At 41.5% G+C, this 22,101-nt stretch overlaps 2 protein-coding genes across 5 annotated transcripts in view; one reads left to right on the top strand and one right to left on the bottom strand.

Moving 5' to 3' along the window:
* micu3b (mitochondrial calcium uptake 3b) overlaps positions 1-18,761 on the bottom strand; it is a 41,919-nt gene extending 23,158 nt beyond the window's left edge. For 2 of the 4 annotated variants that reach the window (XM_036969585.2, XM_036969587.2), the window contains exons 1-8: positions 17,540-18,267; positions 15,822-15,969; positions 10,120-10,151; positions 9,416-9,494; positions 7,402-7,449; positions 7,215-7,297; positions 7,047-7,118; positions 2,939-2,980 (exon numbers count right to left, since the gene is read on the bottom strand). In XM_036969585.2, coding sequence (XP_036825480.1) covers positions 2,939-2,980; positions 7,047-7,118; positions 7,215-7,297; positions 7,402-7,449; positions 9,416-9,494; positions 10,120-10,151; positions 15,822-15,969; positions 17,540-17,776 — 741 coding nt within the window. In that variant the 5' untranslated portion in view covers positions 17,777-18,267. Of the gene's footprint in view, positions 1-2,938; positions 2,981-7,046; positions 7,119-7,214; positions 7,298-7,401; positions 7,450-9,415; positions 9,495-10,119; positions 10,152-15,821; positions 15,970-17,539 lie in introns of all 4 variants that reach the window. The other 2 variants (XM_036969588.2, XM_036969586.2) reach the window with 2 other exon arrangements.
* On the top strand, positions 18,275-21,615 carry LOC110504706 (fibroblast growth factor 20). Its single transcript, XM_021583480.3, has 3 exons — positions 18,275-19,103; positions 19,475-19,578; positions 20,157-21,615. Exons 1-3 carry the CDS (start codon positions 18,812-18,814, stop codon positions 20,400-20,402), a joined length of 642 nt encoding a protein of 213 aa, XP_021439155.1. The 5' UTR covers positions 18,275-18,811; the 3' UTR covers positions 20,403-21,615.
* Positions 21,616-22,101: the final 486 nt, after the last annotated feature.

Genomic DNA, 22,101 nt, shown 5'->3' with positions numbered 1-22,101 from the left:
GCATTATTACTCTTTGGTAACAGTACTAGTAATACTAGTTATATGAATGATAACATTACATGTACAGTTGAAGTCGGATGTTTACACTCACCTTAGCCAAATACATTTAAACTCAGTTTTTCACAATTCCTGACATTTAATCCAAGGAAAAATTCCCTGTCTTAGGTCCGTTAGGATCACCACTTTATTTTAAGAATGTGAAATGTCAGAATAATAGTAGAGAGAATGATTTATTTCAGCTTTTATTTCTTCACGTCACATTCTCAGTGGGTCAGAAGTTTACATACACTCAATTAGTATTTGGTAGCATTGCCTTTAAATTGTTTAACTTGGGTCAAACGTTTCAGGTAGCCTTCCACACGCTTCCCACAATAAATTGGGTGAATTTTGGCCCATTCCTCCTGACAGAGCTGGTGTAACTGAGTCAGGTTTGTAGGCCTCCTTGCTCGAACACACTTTTTCAGTTCTGCCCACACATTTTCTATGGGATTGAGGTTAGGGCTTTGTGATGGCCACTCCAATACCTTGACTTTGCTGTCCTTAAGCCATTTCGCCACAACTTTGGAAGTATGCTTGGGGTCATTGTCCATTTGGAAGACCCATTTGCGACCAAGCTTTAACTTCCTGACTGATGTCTTGAGATGTTTTGCTTCAATATATCCACATAATTTTCCTCCTCATGATGCCATCTATTTTGTGAAGTGCACCAGTCCCTCCAGCAGCAAAGCACCCCCACAACATGATGCTGCCACCCCCGTGCTTCACGGTTGGGATGGTGTTATTCGGCTTGCAAGCGTCACCCTTTTTCCTCCAAACATAACAATGGTCATTATGGCCAAACAGTTCTATTTTTGTTTCATCAGACCAGTAGACATTTATCCAAAAAGTACGATCTTTGTCCCCATGTGCAGTTGCAAACCGTATTCAGGCTTTTTTATGGTGGTTTTGAAGCAGTGGCCTCTTCCTTGCTGAGCGGCCTTTCAGGTTATGTCGATATAGGACCTGTTTTACTGTGGATATAGATACTTTTGTATCTGTTTCCTCAACAAAAGGTCCTTTGCTATTGTTCTGGGACTGAATTGGACTTTTCGCACCAAAGTACGCTCATCTCTATGAGACAGAACACGTCTCCTTCCTGAGCGGTATGACGGCTGCGTGGTCCCATGGTGTTTATACTTGCGTGCTACTGTTTGTACAGATGAACGTGGTACCTTCAGGAGTTTGGAAATTGCTCCGAAGGATGAACCAAACTTGTGGAGTTCTACATTGATTTTTCTGAGGTCTTGGCTGATTTCTTTTGATTTTCCCATGATGTCAAGCAAAGAGGCGCTGAGTTTGAAGGTAGGCCTTGAAATACATCCACAGGTACACCTCCAATTGACTCAAATTGACTCAAATTTTCTGGAATTTTCCAAGCTGTTTAAAGGCACAGTCAACTTAGTGTATGTAAACTTCTGACCCACTGGAATTGTGATACAGTGAATTATAAGTGAAATCATCTGTCTGTAAACAATTGTTGGAAAAATTACTTGTGTAATTACAAAGTAGATGTCCTAACCGACTTGCCAAAACTATAGTTTGTTAACAAGAAATTTGTGGAGTGATTGAAAAACAAGTTTTAATGACTCCAACCTAAGTGTATGTAAACTTCCGACTTCAGCTGTAGTACTGTTCACCATTCAATCAGGTTTTAGCTCTAGGACTTTCCTTGAAACAAATATTCCCAGTGAAACAGTTTTCCAGGGCCAACTTCTGCCTCCACCCACAGGTGAGCAAAACACTCTGTTGACAAGTGCTGATTTTTTTTACCTCATCCTTTTTGCCCTGGTTCTCGATGTCTCTCATGTCTCGACATCGCCTTGTTCAAAGGCACCACGAACAGCCAACCAGTGAGGGCCAGATCCTCTAACACATGTCCTCAAAATGTGTCTTGCTTCATTTCATAATATTTATTTATCTTATTATTTTTCCATGCCTGGCAGGGGAATGAGACAGTTGAGACAGCTGATAAAACATCTCTTCCTCTGCGCTTCATCGCTCTTCACCAGAGGGAAATTCATGACTTGATCCCAGAGCTAATTACTAAGTCTTTAATGTACCGCTGCTCTCTCTCCATCTCGGCCCATTAAAAGAGTATGAAACGTTTGTAATTAGAATACACGGGTGGGGAAAGCCCAACCGCAGGTTTCAAGACATGCCTGTCATGTAGAGTTTGAAAAGATTTGCCTTTTGAACCATTCTCTGAGAGGATACCTTGAGTGATGCAGAACAAATCAAAACCAAGACACACCTTAACCCAACAGGTCTTAAAACAACCATCTCAAAAGCACTGGTTTTCTTCTTGCTAGCTGCAGCAGCACCCTTTTCTATGTGTCTGTGTTGAGACATTCATTCTAGCAGTACTAGCTCTATAGCTCTCACTGACTGGCACGCCGATCAGCATGGTCAAGCCCACCACAAAAGGTAACCCGAGCCCAAATACCCCTTTTTAAGAAACTGTAAAAATAAAACATGGGGGTCCGGGAGGAATGCTGTCAGTCTTCAGATAAGGGCCTTTTGAAAAGGAACCCATCGCTCAGCCAGCCACTCTGACAGACAGCAGGCCAGTACATAAATCATCTGCTCTGCTGTGGCAGTCCAGCGGCACAGCCAGAGTTTGGACTGGACCCATTACGGCTGCATTGTCCTGGCTACCTCGCAGCTCGCATGACGCTCTGCTAACCTTGCACATGAGAAGGCCAAGATACAGTAATACCATCAATGCATTTAGCATGGAATGGCTTCCGTGGTTTTCATGCCCATTAGCTCACTTGGCTAAGTTACTACAGTAGATTCCTTACATTTTTCATAAGCAAAATAGGCCACATGCAACAGGCTAGCCATGAAGAAAACACATAACAGAAAGTGCAGATATTCTGGTGAGAGGGAGAATACATACTCTCTGTGCACGGGACTCCCGGTTCCCATACAGTTGTAAGTTCTATAAAATGCAGGGGAAAGATGGATGCGGGCATGCAAGATATAGAACCATGTTAGAGACAGGGTAGTGATAGAACCATGTTAGAGAGGGTAGAGGTAGAACCATGTTAATCATAGGGTAGAGATAGAACCATGTTAGAGATAGGCTAGAGATAGAACCATGTTAGAGAGGGTAGAGGTAGAACCATGTTAATCATAGCATAGAGATAGAACCATGTTAGAGATAGGCTAGAGATAGAACCATGTTAGAGATAGGGTAGAGATAGAACCATGTTAGAGATAGGGTAGAGATAGAACCATGTTAGAGATAGGATAGAGATAGAACCATGTTAGAGACAGGGTAGAGATAGAACCATGTTAGAGATAGGGTAGAGATAGAACCATGTTAGAGATAGGATAGAGATAGAACCATGTTAGAGATAGGGTAGAGATAGAACCATGTTAGAGATAGGGTAGAGATAGAACCATGTTAGAGATAGGGTAGAGATAGAACCATGTTAGAGATAGGATAGAGATAGAACCATGTTAGAGATAGGGTAGAGATAGAACAATGTTAGAGATAGGGTTGAGATAGAACCATGTTAGAGAAAGGGTAGAGATAGAACCATGTTAGAGATAGAACCATGTTAGAGATAGGGTAAAGATAGAACCATGTTAGAGATAGAACCATGTTAGAGATAGGGTAGAGATAGAACATTATTAGAGATAGGGTAGAGATAGAACCATGTTAGAGATAGGGTAAAGATAGAACCATGTGAGAGAAAGGGTAGAGATAGAACCATGTTAGAGATAGGGTAGAGATAGAAACATGATAGAGATAGGGTAGAGATATAACAATGTTAGAGATATAACCATGTTAGAGATAGGGTAGAGATAGAACCATGTTAGAGATAGGGTAAAGATAGAACCATGTGAGAGATAGGGTAGAGATAGAAACATGTTAGAGATAGGGTAGAGATAGAAACATGTTAGAGATAGGGTAGAGATATAACAATGTTAGAGATATAACCATGTTAGAGATAGGGTAAAGATAGAACCATGTTAGAGATAGAACCATGTTAGAGATAGGGTAGAGATATAACAATGTTAGAGATATAACCATGTTAGAGATAGGGTAGAGATAGAACCATGTTAGAGATAGGGTAAAGATAGAACCATGTTAGAGATAGAACCATGTTAGAGATAGGGTAGAGATAGAACATTATTAGAGATAGGGTAGAGATAGAACCATGTTAGAGATAGGGTAAAGATAGAACCATGTGAGAGAAAGGGTAGAGATAGAACCATGTTAGAGATAGGGTAGAGATAGAAACATGCTAGAGATAGGGTAGAGATATAACAATGTTAGAGATATAACCATGTTAGAGATAGGGTAGAGATAGAACCATGTTAGAGATAGGGTAAAGATAGAACCATGTGAGAGATAGGGTAGAGATAGAAACATGTTAGAGATAGGGTAGAGATAGAAACATGTTAGAGATAGGGTAGAGATAGAACCATGTTAGAGATAGGGTAGAGATAGGGTAGAGAACCATGGGGCAGCAGGTGGTTAGAGCGTTGGACTTGTAACCGAAAGGTTGCAAGATCGAATCCCCGAGTTGACAAGGTAACCCACTGTTCCTAGGCCGTCATTAAACATAAGAATTTGTTCTTAACTGACTTGCCTAGTAAAATAAAGGTTAAAAAAATAAAGAGATAGGGTAGAGATAGAACCATGTTAGAGATAGAACCATGTTAGGGAAAGGGGAGAGATAGAACCATGTTAGAGATAGGGTAGAGATAGAACCATGTTAGAGATAGGGTAGAGATAGAATCATGTTCGAGATAGGATAGAGATAGAACCATGTTAGAGATAGGGTAGAGATAGAACCATGTTAGAGATATGTGGTAGAGATAGAACCATGTTAAAGAGGCTGGAGATAGAACCATGTTAGAGATAGAACCATGTTAGAGATAGGGTAGAGATTGAACCATGTTAGAACATGCAGGGAAGACTGTCCATTGTTCTATGTTCAAAGGTGTCTTCAACAATACAGGACATTATCACAAAACATTTCATAGTCTATCAATCTAAAGATTTTACATTAATTTTAATGTAAACATTTACAAAAATGTACACTCCTTTCATTGGTTCACTGAATAAGACTAATCCTGTTGTACTGTTGATGTGATAGGACCTCACTCAGATAGTCTGTCTTATCATTGTGATCAAATCCTGGTGTTACATCCACCATACTGTCTATCTACAGCCTACCACATTAACCATGTCTGTCTACAGTCTACCACATCCACCATAATGTCTGTCTACAGTCTACCACATCCACCATACTGTCTGTCTACAGTCTACCACATCCACCATAATGTCTGTCAACAGTCTACCACATCCACCATGCGGTCTGTCTACAGTCTACCACATCCAACATACCGTCTGTCTACAGTCTACCACATCCACCATAATGTCTGTCAACAGTCTACCACATCCACCATAATGTCTGTCACCAGTCTACCACATCCACCATAATGTCTGTCAACAGTCTACCACATCCACCATGCGGTCTGTCTACAGTCTACCACATCCACCATAATGTCTGTCTACAGTCTACCACATCCACCATAATGTCTGTCTACAGTCTACCACATCCACCATAATGTCTGTCTACAGTCTACCACATCCACCATAATGTCTGTCAACAGTCTACCACATCCACCATAATGTATGTCTACAGTCTACCACATCCACCATAATGTCTGTCAACAGTCTACCACATCCACCATAATGTCTGTCTACAGTCTACCACATCCACCATAATGTCTGTCAACAGTCTACCACATCCACCATAATGTCTGTCAACAGTCTACCACATCCACCATGCGGTCTGTCTACAGTCTACCACATCCACCATGCGGTCTGTCTACAGTCTACCACATCCAACATACCGTCTGTCTACAGTCTACCACATCCACCATAATGTCTGTCAACAGTCTACCACATCCACCATGCGGTCTGTCTACAGTCTACCACATCCACCATGCGGTCTGTCTACAGTCTACCACATCCACCATAATGTCTGTCTACAGTCTACCACATCCACCATAATGTCTGTCTACAGTCTACCACATCCACCATAATGTCTGTCTACAGTCTACCACATCCACCATAATGTCTGTCAACAGTCTACCACATCCACCATAATGTCTGTCAACAGTCTACCACATCCACCATAATGTCTGTCTACAGTCTACCACATCCACCATAATGTCTGTCAACAGTCTACCACATCCACCATAATGTCTGTCAACAGTCTACCACATCCACCATGCGGTCTGTCTACAGTCTACCACATCCACCATGCGGTCTGTCTACAGTCTACCACATCCAACATACCGTCTGTCTACAGTCTACCACATCCACCATAATGTCTGTCAACAGTCTACCACATCCACCATGCGGTCTGTCTACAGTCTACCACATCCACCATGCGGTCTGTCTACAGTCTACCACATCCACCATAATGTCTGTCAACAGTCTACCACATCCACCATAATGTCTGTCTACAGTCTACCACATCCACCATAATGTCTGTCAACAGTCTACCACATCCACCATGCGGTCTGTCTACAGTCTACCACATCCACCATAATGTCTGTCTACAGTCTACCACATCCACCATAATGTCTGTCTACAGTCTACCACATCCACCATAATGTCTGTCTACAGTCTACCACATCCACCATAATGTCTGTCAACAGTCTACCACATCCACCATAATGTCTGTCAACAGTCTACCACATCCACCATGCGGTCTGTCTACAGTCTACCACATCCACCATGCGGTCTGTCTACAGTCTACCATATCCAACATACCGTCTGTCTACAGCTCAAACACTTTCTTCCTGACTTCCATACTTCCTGCAGGACAATTTTATTGTTCCAAACTTTAAATGTATAATGGGGAAACATTGCTCTTCGTCATTTCTATCTAACTGAACTTTACAGGAATTAATACCTAGAATAAATGCATGGCCTAAATGCGGAGAATATTCCAGAAATAAATGCCTCTCCTTACCAGCTTGTCAGACCTTGGAGCACCATCATCTGCTTCTTTTCTATCCTTTTTCTTACGGAAGATTTCCTCAAGCTGGTTAGAAGACAGAAGATGTTCCGATGTTATTCAGACTTCCTTCACTAACCAAAGGAACTATCCTTCTCATTTAACCTTAAGATAATTACATACCACCAAGAACTCCCGTTTGTCCACCATTTTGTTTCCATCTGCATCAAACATGTTGAAAGCTATCTTAAAGCCAGCATGAGGTTCTGGGAAAGGACCGAGAAACGAGATAAGACAAGAAACCACGTTCAAACTAACATCTTACGTATGTTTTCTTTTTTAAATAAAATATCTAATCAAACATACTTACTTGTTAAAATGCAGAGCAGGAATAGATACTCTGTGTAACCGATGATGCCTGGAAACAAAAATACAAATGTTTGGCTTTAATCTTGACTGTCATAAATGTATATAGAAAGTTCCTAAAATAATTGAACATTAGTCTAGCAGTTTACTTGAGTTATATAGAGTTTTTCAAAGTCCTTTCCTAACTCTTCACATGCATGAAACACCCCACGAAACAGTGCAACACCTTTAGACAACAGCTAATCTTCTCTTTCATATTGATAACATCTTAGAAAGGTGCCTCTTAATTCATGGTTGGTGTTCTCATCACACAAACAGAGGCTTTACAACGTAAGTGACCTATCTGGACACAACCCCAAACAAAATGAAGCCCCAGTGCTGGCTTCGGTGCGTCCTCTGTTTGGATAACAAGGTTTAAAACATTCTCCAGTGATCTGTCACTGATTGTGGATGCCTGATTCGGCTTCCTGTTCCTTTTTGTGTTCTAGAACTCCCTTTGTTGTGTGACTGCGAGAAGAAGAGAAGAGTAACTGTCAGGGTCCATCTCAGTAGACTGAAGAGGGTTGTCTTGCTGCCTCTGAAAGCATTCCCAAGCGTTTGTTTGCAGGAGAAGACAGTGACTAAAGCACAGACAGCTCTGGGTGTTATGGGAAAAGGATTCAGGTATGGCCTTTGCTCCAGGGAGATTTCCCACCAAAAAAGGACACTTGGGAGGAAAAAATACTATGAATGGACTATGGTAGTGCATCCAATAAAATCCTCTTTCTTTATATTTCTGATACTCCTTGTCATATAAAAGTTCTGCAGATATCTGATGTTTGTCTGCGTTGGGATAGTTGAATGTGGTGGGGAAGTACTGGATGCCAATAGAGAGTTTCTGTTGAAAAGTCCCAATGAAATGGTGCATCCCAACATGAGTCACTGATCTGCTCGAAAACTTCTCTGTTGAAAATGTATAGGGCCTTAAAATGACTAAAGTTCTCTGACTTTTTAAGGGTTAAATAGGTTGGAGGGAAAAAATCTTTAAGATTCCATCCATGTCTCACCAATACCACACACACCTTCACTCAGGGAGAGAGAAACCTTCCCTCCCCTCTCCAACCCTCCCCTTCCCTCCCCAATCCTCAACCCTTCCAACCTCTGAGCTCAAGAAGATGTTGTCAGACAATAGAAATAATTCCTCAGAAACACTTCGTATAGAGTGGCAGAACCGGAGATGTAATCCTACTCCATTCTTAGGATTCATCATGTCCATGGTGATCAGGAGGCAGCCAGTGGGACGTGTCTCAACAGAACCGGGTTCAAACAGCACCTCTCATTCTCAAAGCAAGGCTTTGTTCGCTGATCAATCCAATCCTTTTTTTCTCTGCAAAACCGCCATGTTTAACAGCAGGATTAAAAGCCCCAGATCCCAGCGTTGGCACTTAGCTAAAGCAACAGAGGAGAGAGCAGGGAGAACTTATACACCAAACACAGGGTTTGAAACGCAGGGAGTGATGTTCACTTCTTCAGGGAGCAATGAGAACAGGTTACTTGAACCATGTTTCCATGAAAATAACAACATTGAAGAACATTTACAATTACCTCCTTTCCTCAGCTTGTCAATACTGTAGCGAATCGAGGGAGTGGGAAGCGAACCCGGGTCTCTTGTGTAAAAGGCAAACACTATGCATTGCAGCAATACATTTTACCTACTTGATGGGAATCGTAACGTGGCTCATATTTCAAGGATCGCTACACTATTTTGAAAATACAAGCACATCTCATTCTCAGTACAGGGATGTAGTTTATTATAACTGGTAACGGTATCGCTAATCAATGGTACATCCTATTTAGGGTAGATTTCCTTCACCCTCGTATCTAAGGTTACCTGAGAGCAAATGACAACATCACTGTTTGATGGGAAGATAAGATGGTGTTTACTGCCTGTACTCTGTTCTCGATTGATTTGGTATATGGAACCTGCAAACATTCCACTGGCCATATTCTTGATGATAGAGAGAGTTAAGGAGTCTTACCTCGGTGACGTAGGTTCCTGAATAAATTGGATGATCCTTTAAAAACAGGAGGGGTGTCTGCCAGCATCTGTTCCAACTCCTTCAACAATGGAAGAAAATCAGTGTTTACTCTTTGAAGAATCAGTACACAAACATGAATAATTCATTATTATACACTGAGTGTAAGATTAGGAACACCCTTTTCCATGGTAGATGAAGGGGAGGTGACACTATGAAGAATCATTTTTAAGCCTTGAGACAATTGAGACATGGATTGTGAATGTGTGCCATTCAGAGGGTGAATGGGCAAGACAAAAGATTGAAGTGCCTTTGAACGGGGTAGTAGGTGACAGGTGCACTGGTTTGTGTCAAGAACTGCAATGCTGCTGGGTTTTTCACGCTCAACAGTTTCCTGTGTGTATCAAGAATGGTCCACCACCCAAAGGACATCCAGCCAACTTGACACAACTATGGGAAGCATTGTAGTCAACATGGTCCAGCATCCCTGTGTAACGCTTTCGACACCTTGTAGAGTCCATGCCCCAACAAATTGAGGCTGTTTGGAGGGCAAAAGGGGGTGCAACTCAATATTAGGAAGGTGTTCCTAATTTTTTGTACACTCAGTGTACATCGATTATTCACTTAGAAGAGAAAAGCAGGGTTCTATTTCAAATACATTTTCACACTTGTCAATGCATGCAGTGCTATAATCACAAACCTCCCACCTGTTTTGTTAGAGACTTCCAAATCCTCTTTTCTAAAAAGAAAAAAGAAAGTATTGTTCAGAATAAATTAACTGATCAGTATTATTCATGGTGAAAAAAATTACAATTATTCGCACAACATGCTATGAACAAGCCTATAATGTACTTTATGGTGGAAAAACAAGTGGCTATGTGTAAGAAAGGACAGCTGGACTCAGGGCTGTACTGAAACATGAGTGCCATATCTCCAGGAACGCATTCCAATACCCAATAAAAAGGTCCCTGGCCATAAGATAAGGCGTTGGCTTCATAAAAACACCTGGCTAGGTGATTCACATGGCCCTACCACCCCAGAGGGATGATAACAGTGACAATAACTTTAAGGTCTGTTTCTGATGGAGGAAGCAGTTATGATGACTATTTGCTTTGTAGAGCTCTCCCACCAAATGGAGGTGTCTGGGTGGACAAGCAAATATTAGAGGAAGGGGAAATCCTCAATTTGTGCATTTAATCCCCTGAAAAATTAATTCACATTCACACCAAGGCCTGAAATGTATAAAGATTAGAGTGACCCAGGGGTTTCATAGCACAGTGGTCCAGTAAAAATACACTGAACAAAAATATAAATGCAACATATGTTGGTCCCATGTTTTATGACCTAAAATAACATTTCCCAGACATTTTTCATATGAACAAAAAGCTTATTTCTGTGCAAAAATGTGTTTACATCCCTGTTAGTGAGCATTTCACCTTTCACCATATCAAGAAGCTGATTAAACAGCATGATCAAAATGTGCAGTTTTGTCACACAACACAATGCCACAGATGCCACAGATTGGCAATGCCACAGATGACTCAAGTTTTTAGGGAGCGTGCAATTGGCATGCTGACAGCAGGAATGTCGACCAAAGCTGTTTCCAGAGAATGTAATGTTATTTTCTCTACCATAAGCCGCCTCCAACGTCATTTTAGAGAATTTGGCAGTACGTCCAACCAGCCTCACAACCGCGGACCACGTGTAACCACGCCAGTCCAGAACCTCCACATCTGGCTTCTTCACCTGTGAGATCGTCAGAGACCAGCCTACTGGTGCTGATGAGCTGATGAAACTGAGGAGTGTTTCTGTCGTTTTGTGAGAAAAACTCATTCTGATTGGCTGGGCCTGGCTCCCCAGTGGGTGGGCTTGGCTCCCAAGTGGGTGGGCCTATGCCCTCCCAGGCCCACTAATGACTGCGCCCCTGCCCAGTCATGTCAAATCCATAGATTAGGGCCTAATGAATGTATTTCAATTGACTGATTTCCTTATTTGAATTGTAACTCAGAAATTGTAACTTGCGTATATATATTTGCTCAGCAGAAGATCTTTGCGGTTTTGACTAAAATGTTGATGAAAAAACCCTGAGAAAACTATGTGTAGCAATGCTAGCTATGTCCTGTAAAACAGACACATCAACACAGACTATGAACTCTTTCATTAGACATACATCAGTCTCTAACAATGGGGACCAGAGTTATACTGGTGCCTTTCCCAACAGACATTTTAGCCTCAGTATAGGAATACATTGGGTCAGGGCTTATTTGGCTGGCTGGCTGGCTCATTCTTTGAAGAGAGAAAATCATTAAAATCACTAGAAAAGAGTGACCATTTACCTTGGCAGAATTAAAACCAACACTGTTCTAAGCAAACAGGCAATTTCTCTGAAATACCTGAGATGCTCCTTTTTATCATGGGAACAAGTTTGAAACCACCCACATAGGCTCACACAGTACCATATACAGTGCCTTTAGAAAGTATTCATACCCCTTGACTTATTCCACCTTTTGTTGTGTTACAGCCTGACATCAAAGTGGATTAAATATATTTTTTTCTTTCACCCATCTACACACAATACCCCATAATGACAAAGATTTCTTTGCAAATTTATTGAAAGTGAAACACAGAAATATCTCATTTACAAACGTATTCACGCCCCTGAGTCAAAACTTTTTAGAAGCACCTTTGGCTGTGATTACAGTTGTGTCTTTCTGGGTAAGTCTCTAAGAGCTTTGTACAGCTGGATTGTACAAAATGTGCCTATTATTATTTTTTTAATTCTTCAATCGTCAAGTTGATTGTTGATCATTGCTAGACAGCCATTTTCAAGTCCTGCCATAGATTTTCAAGACAATTTAAATCAAAACTGTAACTACGCCACTCAGGAACATTCAATGTCATCTTGGTAAGCAACTCCAGTGTATATTTGGCTTTGTGTTTTAGGTTATTGTCCTGCTGAAAGGTGAATTTATCTCCCAGTGTCTGTTGGAAAGCAGACTGAAGCCACTGTAGGTTACCACAATACCACATAGGTTACCACAATACCATACAGGCTACGACAATAACATATAGGCTACCACAATACCATATAGGTTACCACAATACCACATAGGTTACCACAATACCATACCGGCTACCACAATACCATATAGGTTACCACAATACCACATAGGTTACCACAATACCATACAGGCTACGACAATAACATATAGGCTACCACAATACCATATAGGTTACCACAATACCACATAGGTTACCACAACACCACATAGGTTACCACAATACCATACCGGCTACCACAATACCATATAGGTTACCACAATACCACATAGGTTACCACAATACCATACAGGCTACGACAATAACATATAGGCTACCACAATACCATATAGGTTACCACAATACCACATAGGTTACCACAATACCATACAGGCTACGACAATACCACATAGGTTACCACAATACCATACCGGCTACCACAATACCATATAGGTTACCACAATACCACATAGGTTACCACAATACCATACCAGCTACCACAATACCATATAGGTTACCACAATACCACATAGGTTACCACAATACCATACCGGCTACCACAATACCATATAGGTTACCACAATACCACATAGGTTACCACAATACCATACAGGCTACGACAATACCACATAGGTTACCACAATACCACATAGGTTACCACAATACCATACCGGCTACCACAATACCATATAGGTTACCACAATACCACATAGGTTACCACAATACCACATAGGTTACCACATTACCATACCGGCTACCACAATACCATATAGGTTACCACAATACCACATAGGTTACCACAATACCATACAGGCTACGACAATAACATATAGGCTACCACAATAACATATAGGTTACGACAATACCACATAGGTTACCATAATACCACATAGGTTACCACAATACCATACCGGCTACCACAATACCATATAGGTTACCACAATACCACATAGGTTACCACAATTCCATACAGGCTACGACAATACCATATAGGCTACCACAATACCATACAGGCTACGACAATACCACATAGGTTACCACAATACCACATAGGTTACCACAATACCATACAGGCTACCACAATACCATATAGGTTACCACAATACCACATAGGTTACCACAATATCATATAGGTTACCACAATACCACATAGGTTACCACAACACCATATAGGTTACCACAATACCACATAGGTTACCACAATACCATATATGTTACCACAACACCATATAGGTTACCACAATACCATATAGGCTACCACAATACCATATAGGTTACCACAATACCACATAGGTTACCACAATACCATACAGGCTACGACAATACCATATAGGTTACCACAACACCATATAGGTTACCACAACACCATATAGGTTACCACAACACCACATAGGTTACCACAACACCATATGGGTTACCAAAATACCATACCGGCTACCACAATACCACATAGGTTACCACAATACCACATAGGTTACCACAATACCATACCGGCTACCACAATACCATATAGGTTACCACAATACCACATAGGTTACCACAATACCACATAGGTTACCACATTACCATACCGGCTACCACAATACCATATAGGTTACCACAATACCACATAGGTTACCACAATACCATACAGGCTACGACAATAACATATAGGCTACCACAATAACATATAGGTCACGACAATACCACATAGGTTACCTTAATACCACATAGGTTACCACAATACCATACCGGCTACCACAATACCATATAGGTTACCACAATACCACATAGGTTACCACAATTCCATACAGGCTACGACAATACCATATAGGTTACGACAATACCACATAGGTTACCATAATACCACATAGGTTACCACAATACCATACCGGCTACCACAATACCATATAGGTTACCACAATACCACATAGGTTACCACAATTCCATACAGGCTACGACAATACCATATAGGCTACCACAATACCATACAGGCTACGACAATACCACATAGGTTACCACAATACCACATAGGTTACCACAACACCATATAGGTTACCACAATACCACATAGGTTACCACAATACCATATATGTTACCACAACACCATATAGGTTACCACAATACCATATAGGCTACCACAATACCATATAGGTTACCACAATACCACATAGGTTACCACAATACCATACAGGCTACGACAATACCATATAGGTTACCACAACACCATATAGGTTACCACAACACCATATAGGTTACCACAACACCACATAGGTTACCACAACACCATATGGGTTACCACAATACCATATAGGCTACCACAATACCATATAGGTTACCACAACACCATATAGGTTACCACAACACCATATAGGTTACCACAATACCACATAGGTTACCACAATACCATACAGGCTCCCACAATTTTAGAAAACGGGATTCTGGCGATATCATTTTAATTGAACAGCAACGCAAAGCAGAAGGTATTTTCATATGAAATACTGTATGTAAACGATGACAATATTCTGTGATGTATAATTGCCCTATATCCCAGACTTTTCCAAACATCCTCAGTCAGGGAAAAAAACGTATCTGATTTTACAACCACAGCATAAAACCATAAAACGTCATTATCCCTATTTCGTAACACATTAGCCATCAGAGAGAGTGAGGAGAGAAGGCTGACGCAATGTGTGCTATTCACATTAGTGCTCCATTTATACCCCTCGTAACATGCCAGGGAAACCAAGACACACCACATCAACAGGCCCCAGAATACATGGCTATGTCCCAAATGGCACCCTATTCCCTACACAGTGCACTATCTATGGAATAGGATGCCATTTGGGAAGGAGACAAGATCTTTATTCAATCCCAATACTGTGAGTTTATATCTGATAATTTAGCATGTGTTTAACAGCTTCTAATGTAGTGACTAAAATCATCATGATTCACAGACATCATGAATGTCTATCACTTGAGACATTCTGTTTTGTCTCCGTCTGTCTGTTTTTCTGTCCGTCAGAGTTTGTTGCTACAGAAATGAGACGTAACAGTGGTGCTGCTAGTAAAGATCTGTATCTACTTGACTCCTAGCCAATCACACAGTTATTTTTATGTCACTCACAAGGCCTTTACATAAAGAGTGTTGGTGTGAGTGTCCAGCAAACAACATTGGCACCTCGGACGCTACCATCATCATCTGTACAGTACAGAATAGAACTGCTGAAGATTGTTATTTAATCAGCACCATATGGCAACATCTTAGTTTGATGACTGTGGTGTGTGTGTGTGTGTGTGTGTGTGTGTGTGTGTGTGTGTGTGTGTGTGTGTGTGTGTGTGTGTGTGTGTGTGTGTGTGTGTGTGCGTGTGTGTGATGGTTAGTACTCACTCTTAGGCTCACCCATGGTGACAGACTCAATGAAGTTCAGTGGGGTCATATAGAGCTGTCCCTCATATTCCACTGAGCTGAACAACCGAAACCTGGCCTCATGGGACGACATGTACACATCCCCATCATCCAGATCAAATGTCTTGGCCTGAAACAAAACACACACATACACACACACACACACACACATATATATATCCAAAATAATTTAATGTTTTTAAGCAAAGTGTGAAAAAAGTTTCAATTAATAGTTTTTAAAAAAACATGTTTTTTCATGGGCAAACATTAGAGTAAGAACACATTCTCATTTACAGCATTGACTTGGAGAATAGTTACAGGGGACATGAGCCAATTTGAAGAACCCATGAGCTAAAAACTAGAACCCATGTTTTACTTCAAAAAATGGGCACCATGTTTTGTCAGGCGTGTACCAGATAACGTTCCTACAAATGTTTAGAAAACAGCGATATCAGGAGGCAGGCCTGCCTGGCCTGGTGAGGACAAAGTGGACGTCTCTCTCTGGTGGCAGAGTGCCAGGCCCACTGGGCACACAGCAAACACCTCAGGGAATGTGTGCCCCCCTTCTTCCCCGCCCTCTCCTCTGCCCCCACACCCCTCCTCCTCTGGGTAAACCCCCACCATCAAATGTCAGCCCCTCCGCCAAGTCCTCGTGTCCAGTTTCCTACGTTCCTGGATTCCTGTGTCTCAAACCCCCAGTCAAGGTTACATCAAGCCATGTCCCGTCACCACCACTCCCACCCTCACCACCCTAGAGTTAGATAAGAGGGTGGGGACAAAGTCTATGCCCCAAATGGCAACCCATTCCCTAGAGCCTGGTCAAAAATAGTGCATTATATAGGGAATAGGGTGCCATTTGGGAAGTATTAAAAAAGGAACACAATGTAAAAGGAGGGTTGCAAACTAGACCGCGGTCAGTGACTTCAGCACGGTTTACTGATTGAACAGTCTAATGAAGGCTTTACAGCAATGATCCCACAGATCATCCTAAAACAAACCTGCCAACTAAACAGAGGGAGTGAGAGCAACGCCTCACTGGGCCTTATTGGTTTCCACTATTATTATTGTCACTGCCTGTCTGTTTGCCTGTACGTGTCCAAGTCTTCTCACTAAATAGCCCTATACAAGCATATTATGACGAGGAAGACTGCCTCCACCTATTCTCACATAGCAATCATGGCACTTGTAAAAAAAAAAAAAAAAGTTCAAAAAAGAGAGAGAATTGTAATTGTTATAAGAGGTCTTAATATGTATTTTATATTTATGTAACGTAATTTTAATCTATATTCACGATATAGACCAGTACAAAACATTTCAGCACCCCATGTCATGGACAGCGCCCTTGTTATAATGGGACAAATAGTCACATTGGTCCATTTAAATTAAATTGCCATGTGTGTTTCTGTCTACACAATGCATCCCTGTTTGATCGTTTTTTATTTATGCCATGGGTTTTTTACTATCACGGAACGTCAACCTTGAATCTTACCCGAAAATAATTGTATTTTCAGCTCTGCCTCGCGTTGTGAGTTGAGTGGGCATGTTAACGTGTAGCTACAGTCACTCACTGGCAGCCTATTGCGTGAATTATTAATATTAGGCTATCTGCTAGGCTATTACATAGACAGATAAATATGATATTTATTATACATGCTTTATATACTAATGCCCCATGCCATGACAAGTAGGCTATACAATACCTTATCTGTAGCAGATACTTCTGGTAATGCGAGAAGTAAACCATTATCGATTTGGTTTGACAGTGTATTTTGGACATTGTAATAACTCGCGAAACCAGCTCCGGTGGCGATACATACTCCAGTTGCAATACGTTTAAATGTCTTAGTTCTCTTCGGTGTTTGTTTCCAAAATACAAATCTCCCTGAGGTAGATGAGAAATTAGTCGATGTGGAAATAAGTCTACGGAAGGCAGCCATGGCTGTTGTTCATTGAAGTGTCATAGCAGAAGATCGCGGCAAGCTGTTCTTTTCCATCGCGAGATAATCCGTGTGACGTTTCACCCCGTTTTACCTGAATGTTTTGCGCTCCCAGTCTTGTAGCGGCTCTCAGTCAAGAATCCAAGTTTCTCTTAGAATTTTTCGGGTTAATATGGCAATGCCTTAAAATAGAGGCATCACATTGCATTGCTTATATAGCTCAATACATAGGCTATTGTATGTGTTGTTTCATGTGTAAGTATTTTGATCACATCACGGTGTTTGTTAGGTTGTGGTAGTTGCTCTTGCTGGTTGGTGCAGTGCAAACTGAAGTAGACTAATGAGTGTGAGAATGCGATAGGACTGTCACTATCGTTGCCATAGGTAAGTAGCAAAGTACAATCAATGGCCAACATATTGCAATGTAACCAAATACATGATCAAACTCTCTCTCTCTCTCTCTCTCTCTCTCGCTCTCTGTCTTATTTTATACCTTAGGAAGAAAAAAATCTCTGCCAAGGCAAGTCTGAACGATAGCCCCGCCCACTAAAAGTCCCCGTCATTTTGCACCTGCCTCACGTCTTTAGGCACTGTGTGCGCAATCCTCCAACAGCTAGCCTACCTTACCTGCAGAGCAGTGGTCTTGTGTCTCTCATAGAAAGAGGGGTTGGATACATTGGTAGCTCTCTGTAAAAGGTTCTGACTTGCTACTGTATATGGTTTTCACAATTTTTCAACCCTTCGTGAGCGGTGGGAACTACCAGAATTGAACAACATTTTCTTAACTCAACTGATGAAGACATCAAGCGGTAGGGTCATAATTTGGAACGAATTACCCAAAGTATACATGTCAAGGGAAAAAGGGACTTATCCGTTTCAGTTCAACAGAGCATTTGCTTAGTAACGGACGCGAACGTAAACATGCAATAGGCAACAGAGTAGCAATCTGGTAACTGTCGACGCGAGAGCGCTCACTCAGGATCTCTCTGTTGAACTTTACTCGCTCCAACTCTGACGAACGGGAGGACTGCTGCGATGGCTGCTCTGGGTGAAGTTGGAAGCTTCTTGCACGGCATTGATGGTGTAGGACACGTCGGGTCCCATTTTCTCCTGACGTCTCTTGGAGAGAGTCCAGCGGTACTGCTGGGTCAGGGTGAACACCTCGTACCTGGTGCCGGGGAAAGCCTGTCCCGGAGCGCCACGGCAGATTTAACACTTTTAAAAGGGATTCTCCGGAGAAGGCAGTTATACTGTAGAACTGGATTTCATCTGGAAATACTTCCTGGTGGCACTGTGCAAGGGACAAGAAAGGACCACAGTAGATTCGGTAATTATCAAGTAATTAGTGTGTTATTACAGATCTCATATTACACATTCATATTTTATGGTTAAAAATGTTACCAAATATTTTATCATTATTATATAATACAAGTTATTGTTATAATAATAATAATAATTTGTATTATTATAATTGTTTATTTGTGTAACAAGATCAGTTTCCTACCATAACATCAGTTGCCAATATTAGCCCTAAAGCAATAGTGCAACTGTTATAATTTGTTCAATAATTATCACTGGAAGTAATGTGAAAGTCCCATAGGGAAAATGTGGCTATACTCTATCCTAGTGTGTCACAATCTGTGATAGAAGCGTTCTCTGGTGAAATACACCTGGAACAACGGATGTATTCTTCTCCAGGTATTTTGGAATTCATAAGCATTGCTGTTGGATTGATAAGCATTCGAGGAGTGGACAGTGCTCTCTACCTGGGGATGAATGACAAGGGAGAGCTCTATGGTTCTGTAAGTATTACACTCATTTACTGTCTCTCTGCTGTTTCTGTAGTCCCACCTCTCATTACATATGTGTTGTAGAAGGGTCTCTGGGTCTTTTGTTGTCCAATATACATTAGAATATACCAGCAGGTGGCATTAATGGGTTTCCTTGACTATTCCTGTCACTCTGCCATAAAGGATCCAGTTCTGCTGTCACTCTTCCATAAATGATCCAGTTCTGCACTAGTTATGGTCTTATCATCGTCCACAATAGGGACTGTGAAATGACACACACACAAATATACGCACACACTCTATCATACTCTAATACACAATCTACACACACAATTGTTTGTATAGCATTGTATTTTACATTTGTGTGACTGTTCTTGTGGATCAGTGTTTTGTTACTTGTCATGTTTGATGATTTTGTGTGGACCCCAGGAAGAATAGCTGTTGCTTTGGCAAAAGCTAATGGGCATTCAAATAAACAAAACAAACCAAGCAGCCTTACCACAAATGTATCCTTGCTCTGGTAAGACCGTTGATTTATTGTCAACGAATCTGACATCATAATCTGATCTGACTTGGTTTCTACCCTGCAGGAGAAGCTGAGCGCTGAGTGTGTCTTCAGGGAGCAGTTTGAGGAGAACTGGTACAACACATACTCCTCCAACCTCTACAAGCACGGAGACAAAGGGACTCGCTACTTTGTGGCGTTAAACAAGGACGGCACGGCTCGGGATGGAACAAAGTCCAGGCGACACCAGAAGTTCACCCACTTCCTGCCCAGGCCCGTGGACCCTGACCGGGTACCGGAGCTGTACAAGGAGATTCTGGGCCACAGCTGAGACTGGCCTGCACCCACCGTCCCAGATCAGATCAGGAATAGCTGTGTATTGAGCTCTAGTCCCTCCTGCTGTGGGAAGCAGGGATGTGTGCAGGCCAGGCAGTGTGACTGGCGGTGTTAAGACAGTGGAGCCAACCAATCCCTTAGCAGCCCCGGCCCCAGCCCCAGTCCCAGCCCTACAGCGGACCCAGCTCCAGCCAGCCAGCAGGGAAGGCCTACACTGGGGATAAAGGTACTAGCCAGGGGCCTCCCCTCAGAATGCACGAGCCAGCTCTCAGCGGTGACCAAGACAGTCTAGAATGTCTGACATTGTCAACATGTACACCAAGGCATGAGGAGGCTGTTTGTTCCAGGGGCCAACTGACCCCCGAGAGTAGCTGTCGTGTGGAATAGGAGAGGAACAGGATCAGAGGAAGCGATGCTGATGCAGGAGGGAGGGTCACTCTTCTGTTTGAGGGCCAATACATTTCAGGAAGTGTCTTTGGACTGAGGATCTAGTTGGAATCATAGAGATAAAACATAGAGATAGAACATAATGATAGAACTGTTCTATTATCTATTGTTAGAATGGCAAAATCTATGGGATTCTATACAGTTAAAGAACCTCGTTTTTTATTTGGGGGGGCTCTGTTCATTCAAGAAGGATTTTGAAGGAATTCACCTGTTTTTCTTCTCGTTTTACATGTGACTAGATCATGCTGAAAGGAGCAGAAATATATTTGCCACAGATATCATTTCAAAATGTATTATTTATTCATTTCTAGATACATATATTTATGTTATATATTTATTTATTTCAGAATATATTTTTGCAGTTAAATATACAGTACTGTATAGAGAAACCACTAGAAATTATATCTATATAGAAATAACATTTCTTTTAATCTGAGGATACCAGTTGTCTCACTTAGCTTGGGCCACATTGTGAGATTGTCTTAAAATAATGTGGGGGGAAAACTGTAATTTGCTGATTTTTTCCCAAAAAGCCCTCTGCTGTACGCATCACATTTAAAGTCTGTGCAGTGTATCCTTATTAAAGTCAGTGAACTAGATTTGTCTTTTTGATATCTGTTTGGAACATTTAATGATGCATTGTAAATGTTTTAACATTTGGGTTCAGAAACTAAGAGGACCACACTGTTTATTACCTCTATGGTTTTCTTGATGAACCAACTGACAAAAAAATAATAAAAAATAAACAAGTTTAACTCACATTTTCTAAAGAGGCGTAATGCATTGGTGTCTATAGTTTTGTCTTTTGAATTTGGTGAGTTCAAATATATAAACCTATTTACGAGATCCATGTTGTTCTTTTTATGATTGTCATTATGTTGAGAGACAAGAGCGAGGTTCCCATGCATGCATAAAAACTTCAAAGTCACTCTGTGGAACTTGCTCACGTAGCGGCCTCACAATGACACGGCCAGGGCCAAATAAAAAATGACCTTTACCGTTGGTCTGTTCAGCGGCTTGGCAGCTGTATAAAACTGGAGGTCAGCGCGATAAGGGCTAAGTAAGCTCTGTTGACAGTTGCAGAATGATAGTCCTGATTAATAGTATTATTGAACAATGAAAGAGAGCCAAGGTGGCCAAGAAATCTCTCCAGCCTCCAGACTGAGTGAAAACCTTTGTGTCCCATTCTTTTTTTGTAATACCTTATCTTTTTTTTTAGTCTGCTGACAGCTTTAACGCAGCAGAAC

Source organism: Oncorhynchus mykiss, chromosome 25 (genome assembly GCF_057628025.1).
Source record: "Oncorhynchus mykiss isolate SJ-2025 chromosome 25, ASM5762802v1, whole genome shotgun sequence".
Lineage (NCBI taxonomy): Eukaryota > Metazoa > Chordata > Actinopteri > Salmoniformes > Salmonidae > Oncorhynchus > Oncorhynchus mykiss.
This window is presented reverse-complemented; position numbering and strand designations above follow the sequence as displayed.

What these genes read in the sequence shown, in the direction of transcription:
- LOC110504706 (XM_021583480.3), top strand. Translation starts at nt 18,812, where the DNA reads ATGGCTGCTCTGGGTGAAGTTGGAAGCTTCTTGCACGGCATTGATGGT. An exon ending in AAAGGACCACAGTAGATTCG is followed by an intron (nt 19,104 to 19,474) that starts GTAATTATCAAG and finishes ATTCTTCTCCAG; the next exon opens with GTATTTTGGAATTCATAAGC. An exon ending in AGGGAGAGCTCTATGGTTCT is followed by an intron (nt 19,579 to 20,156) that starts GTAAGTATTACA and finishes TCTACCCTGCAG; the next exon opens with GAGAAGCTGAGCGCTGAGTG.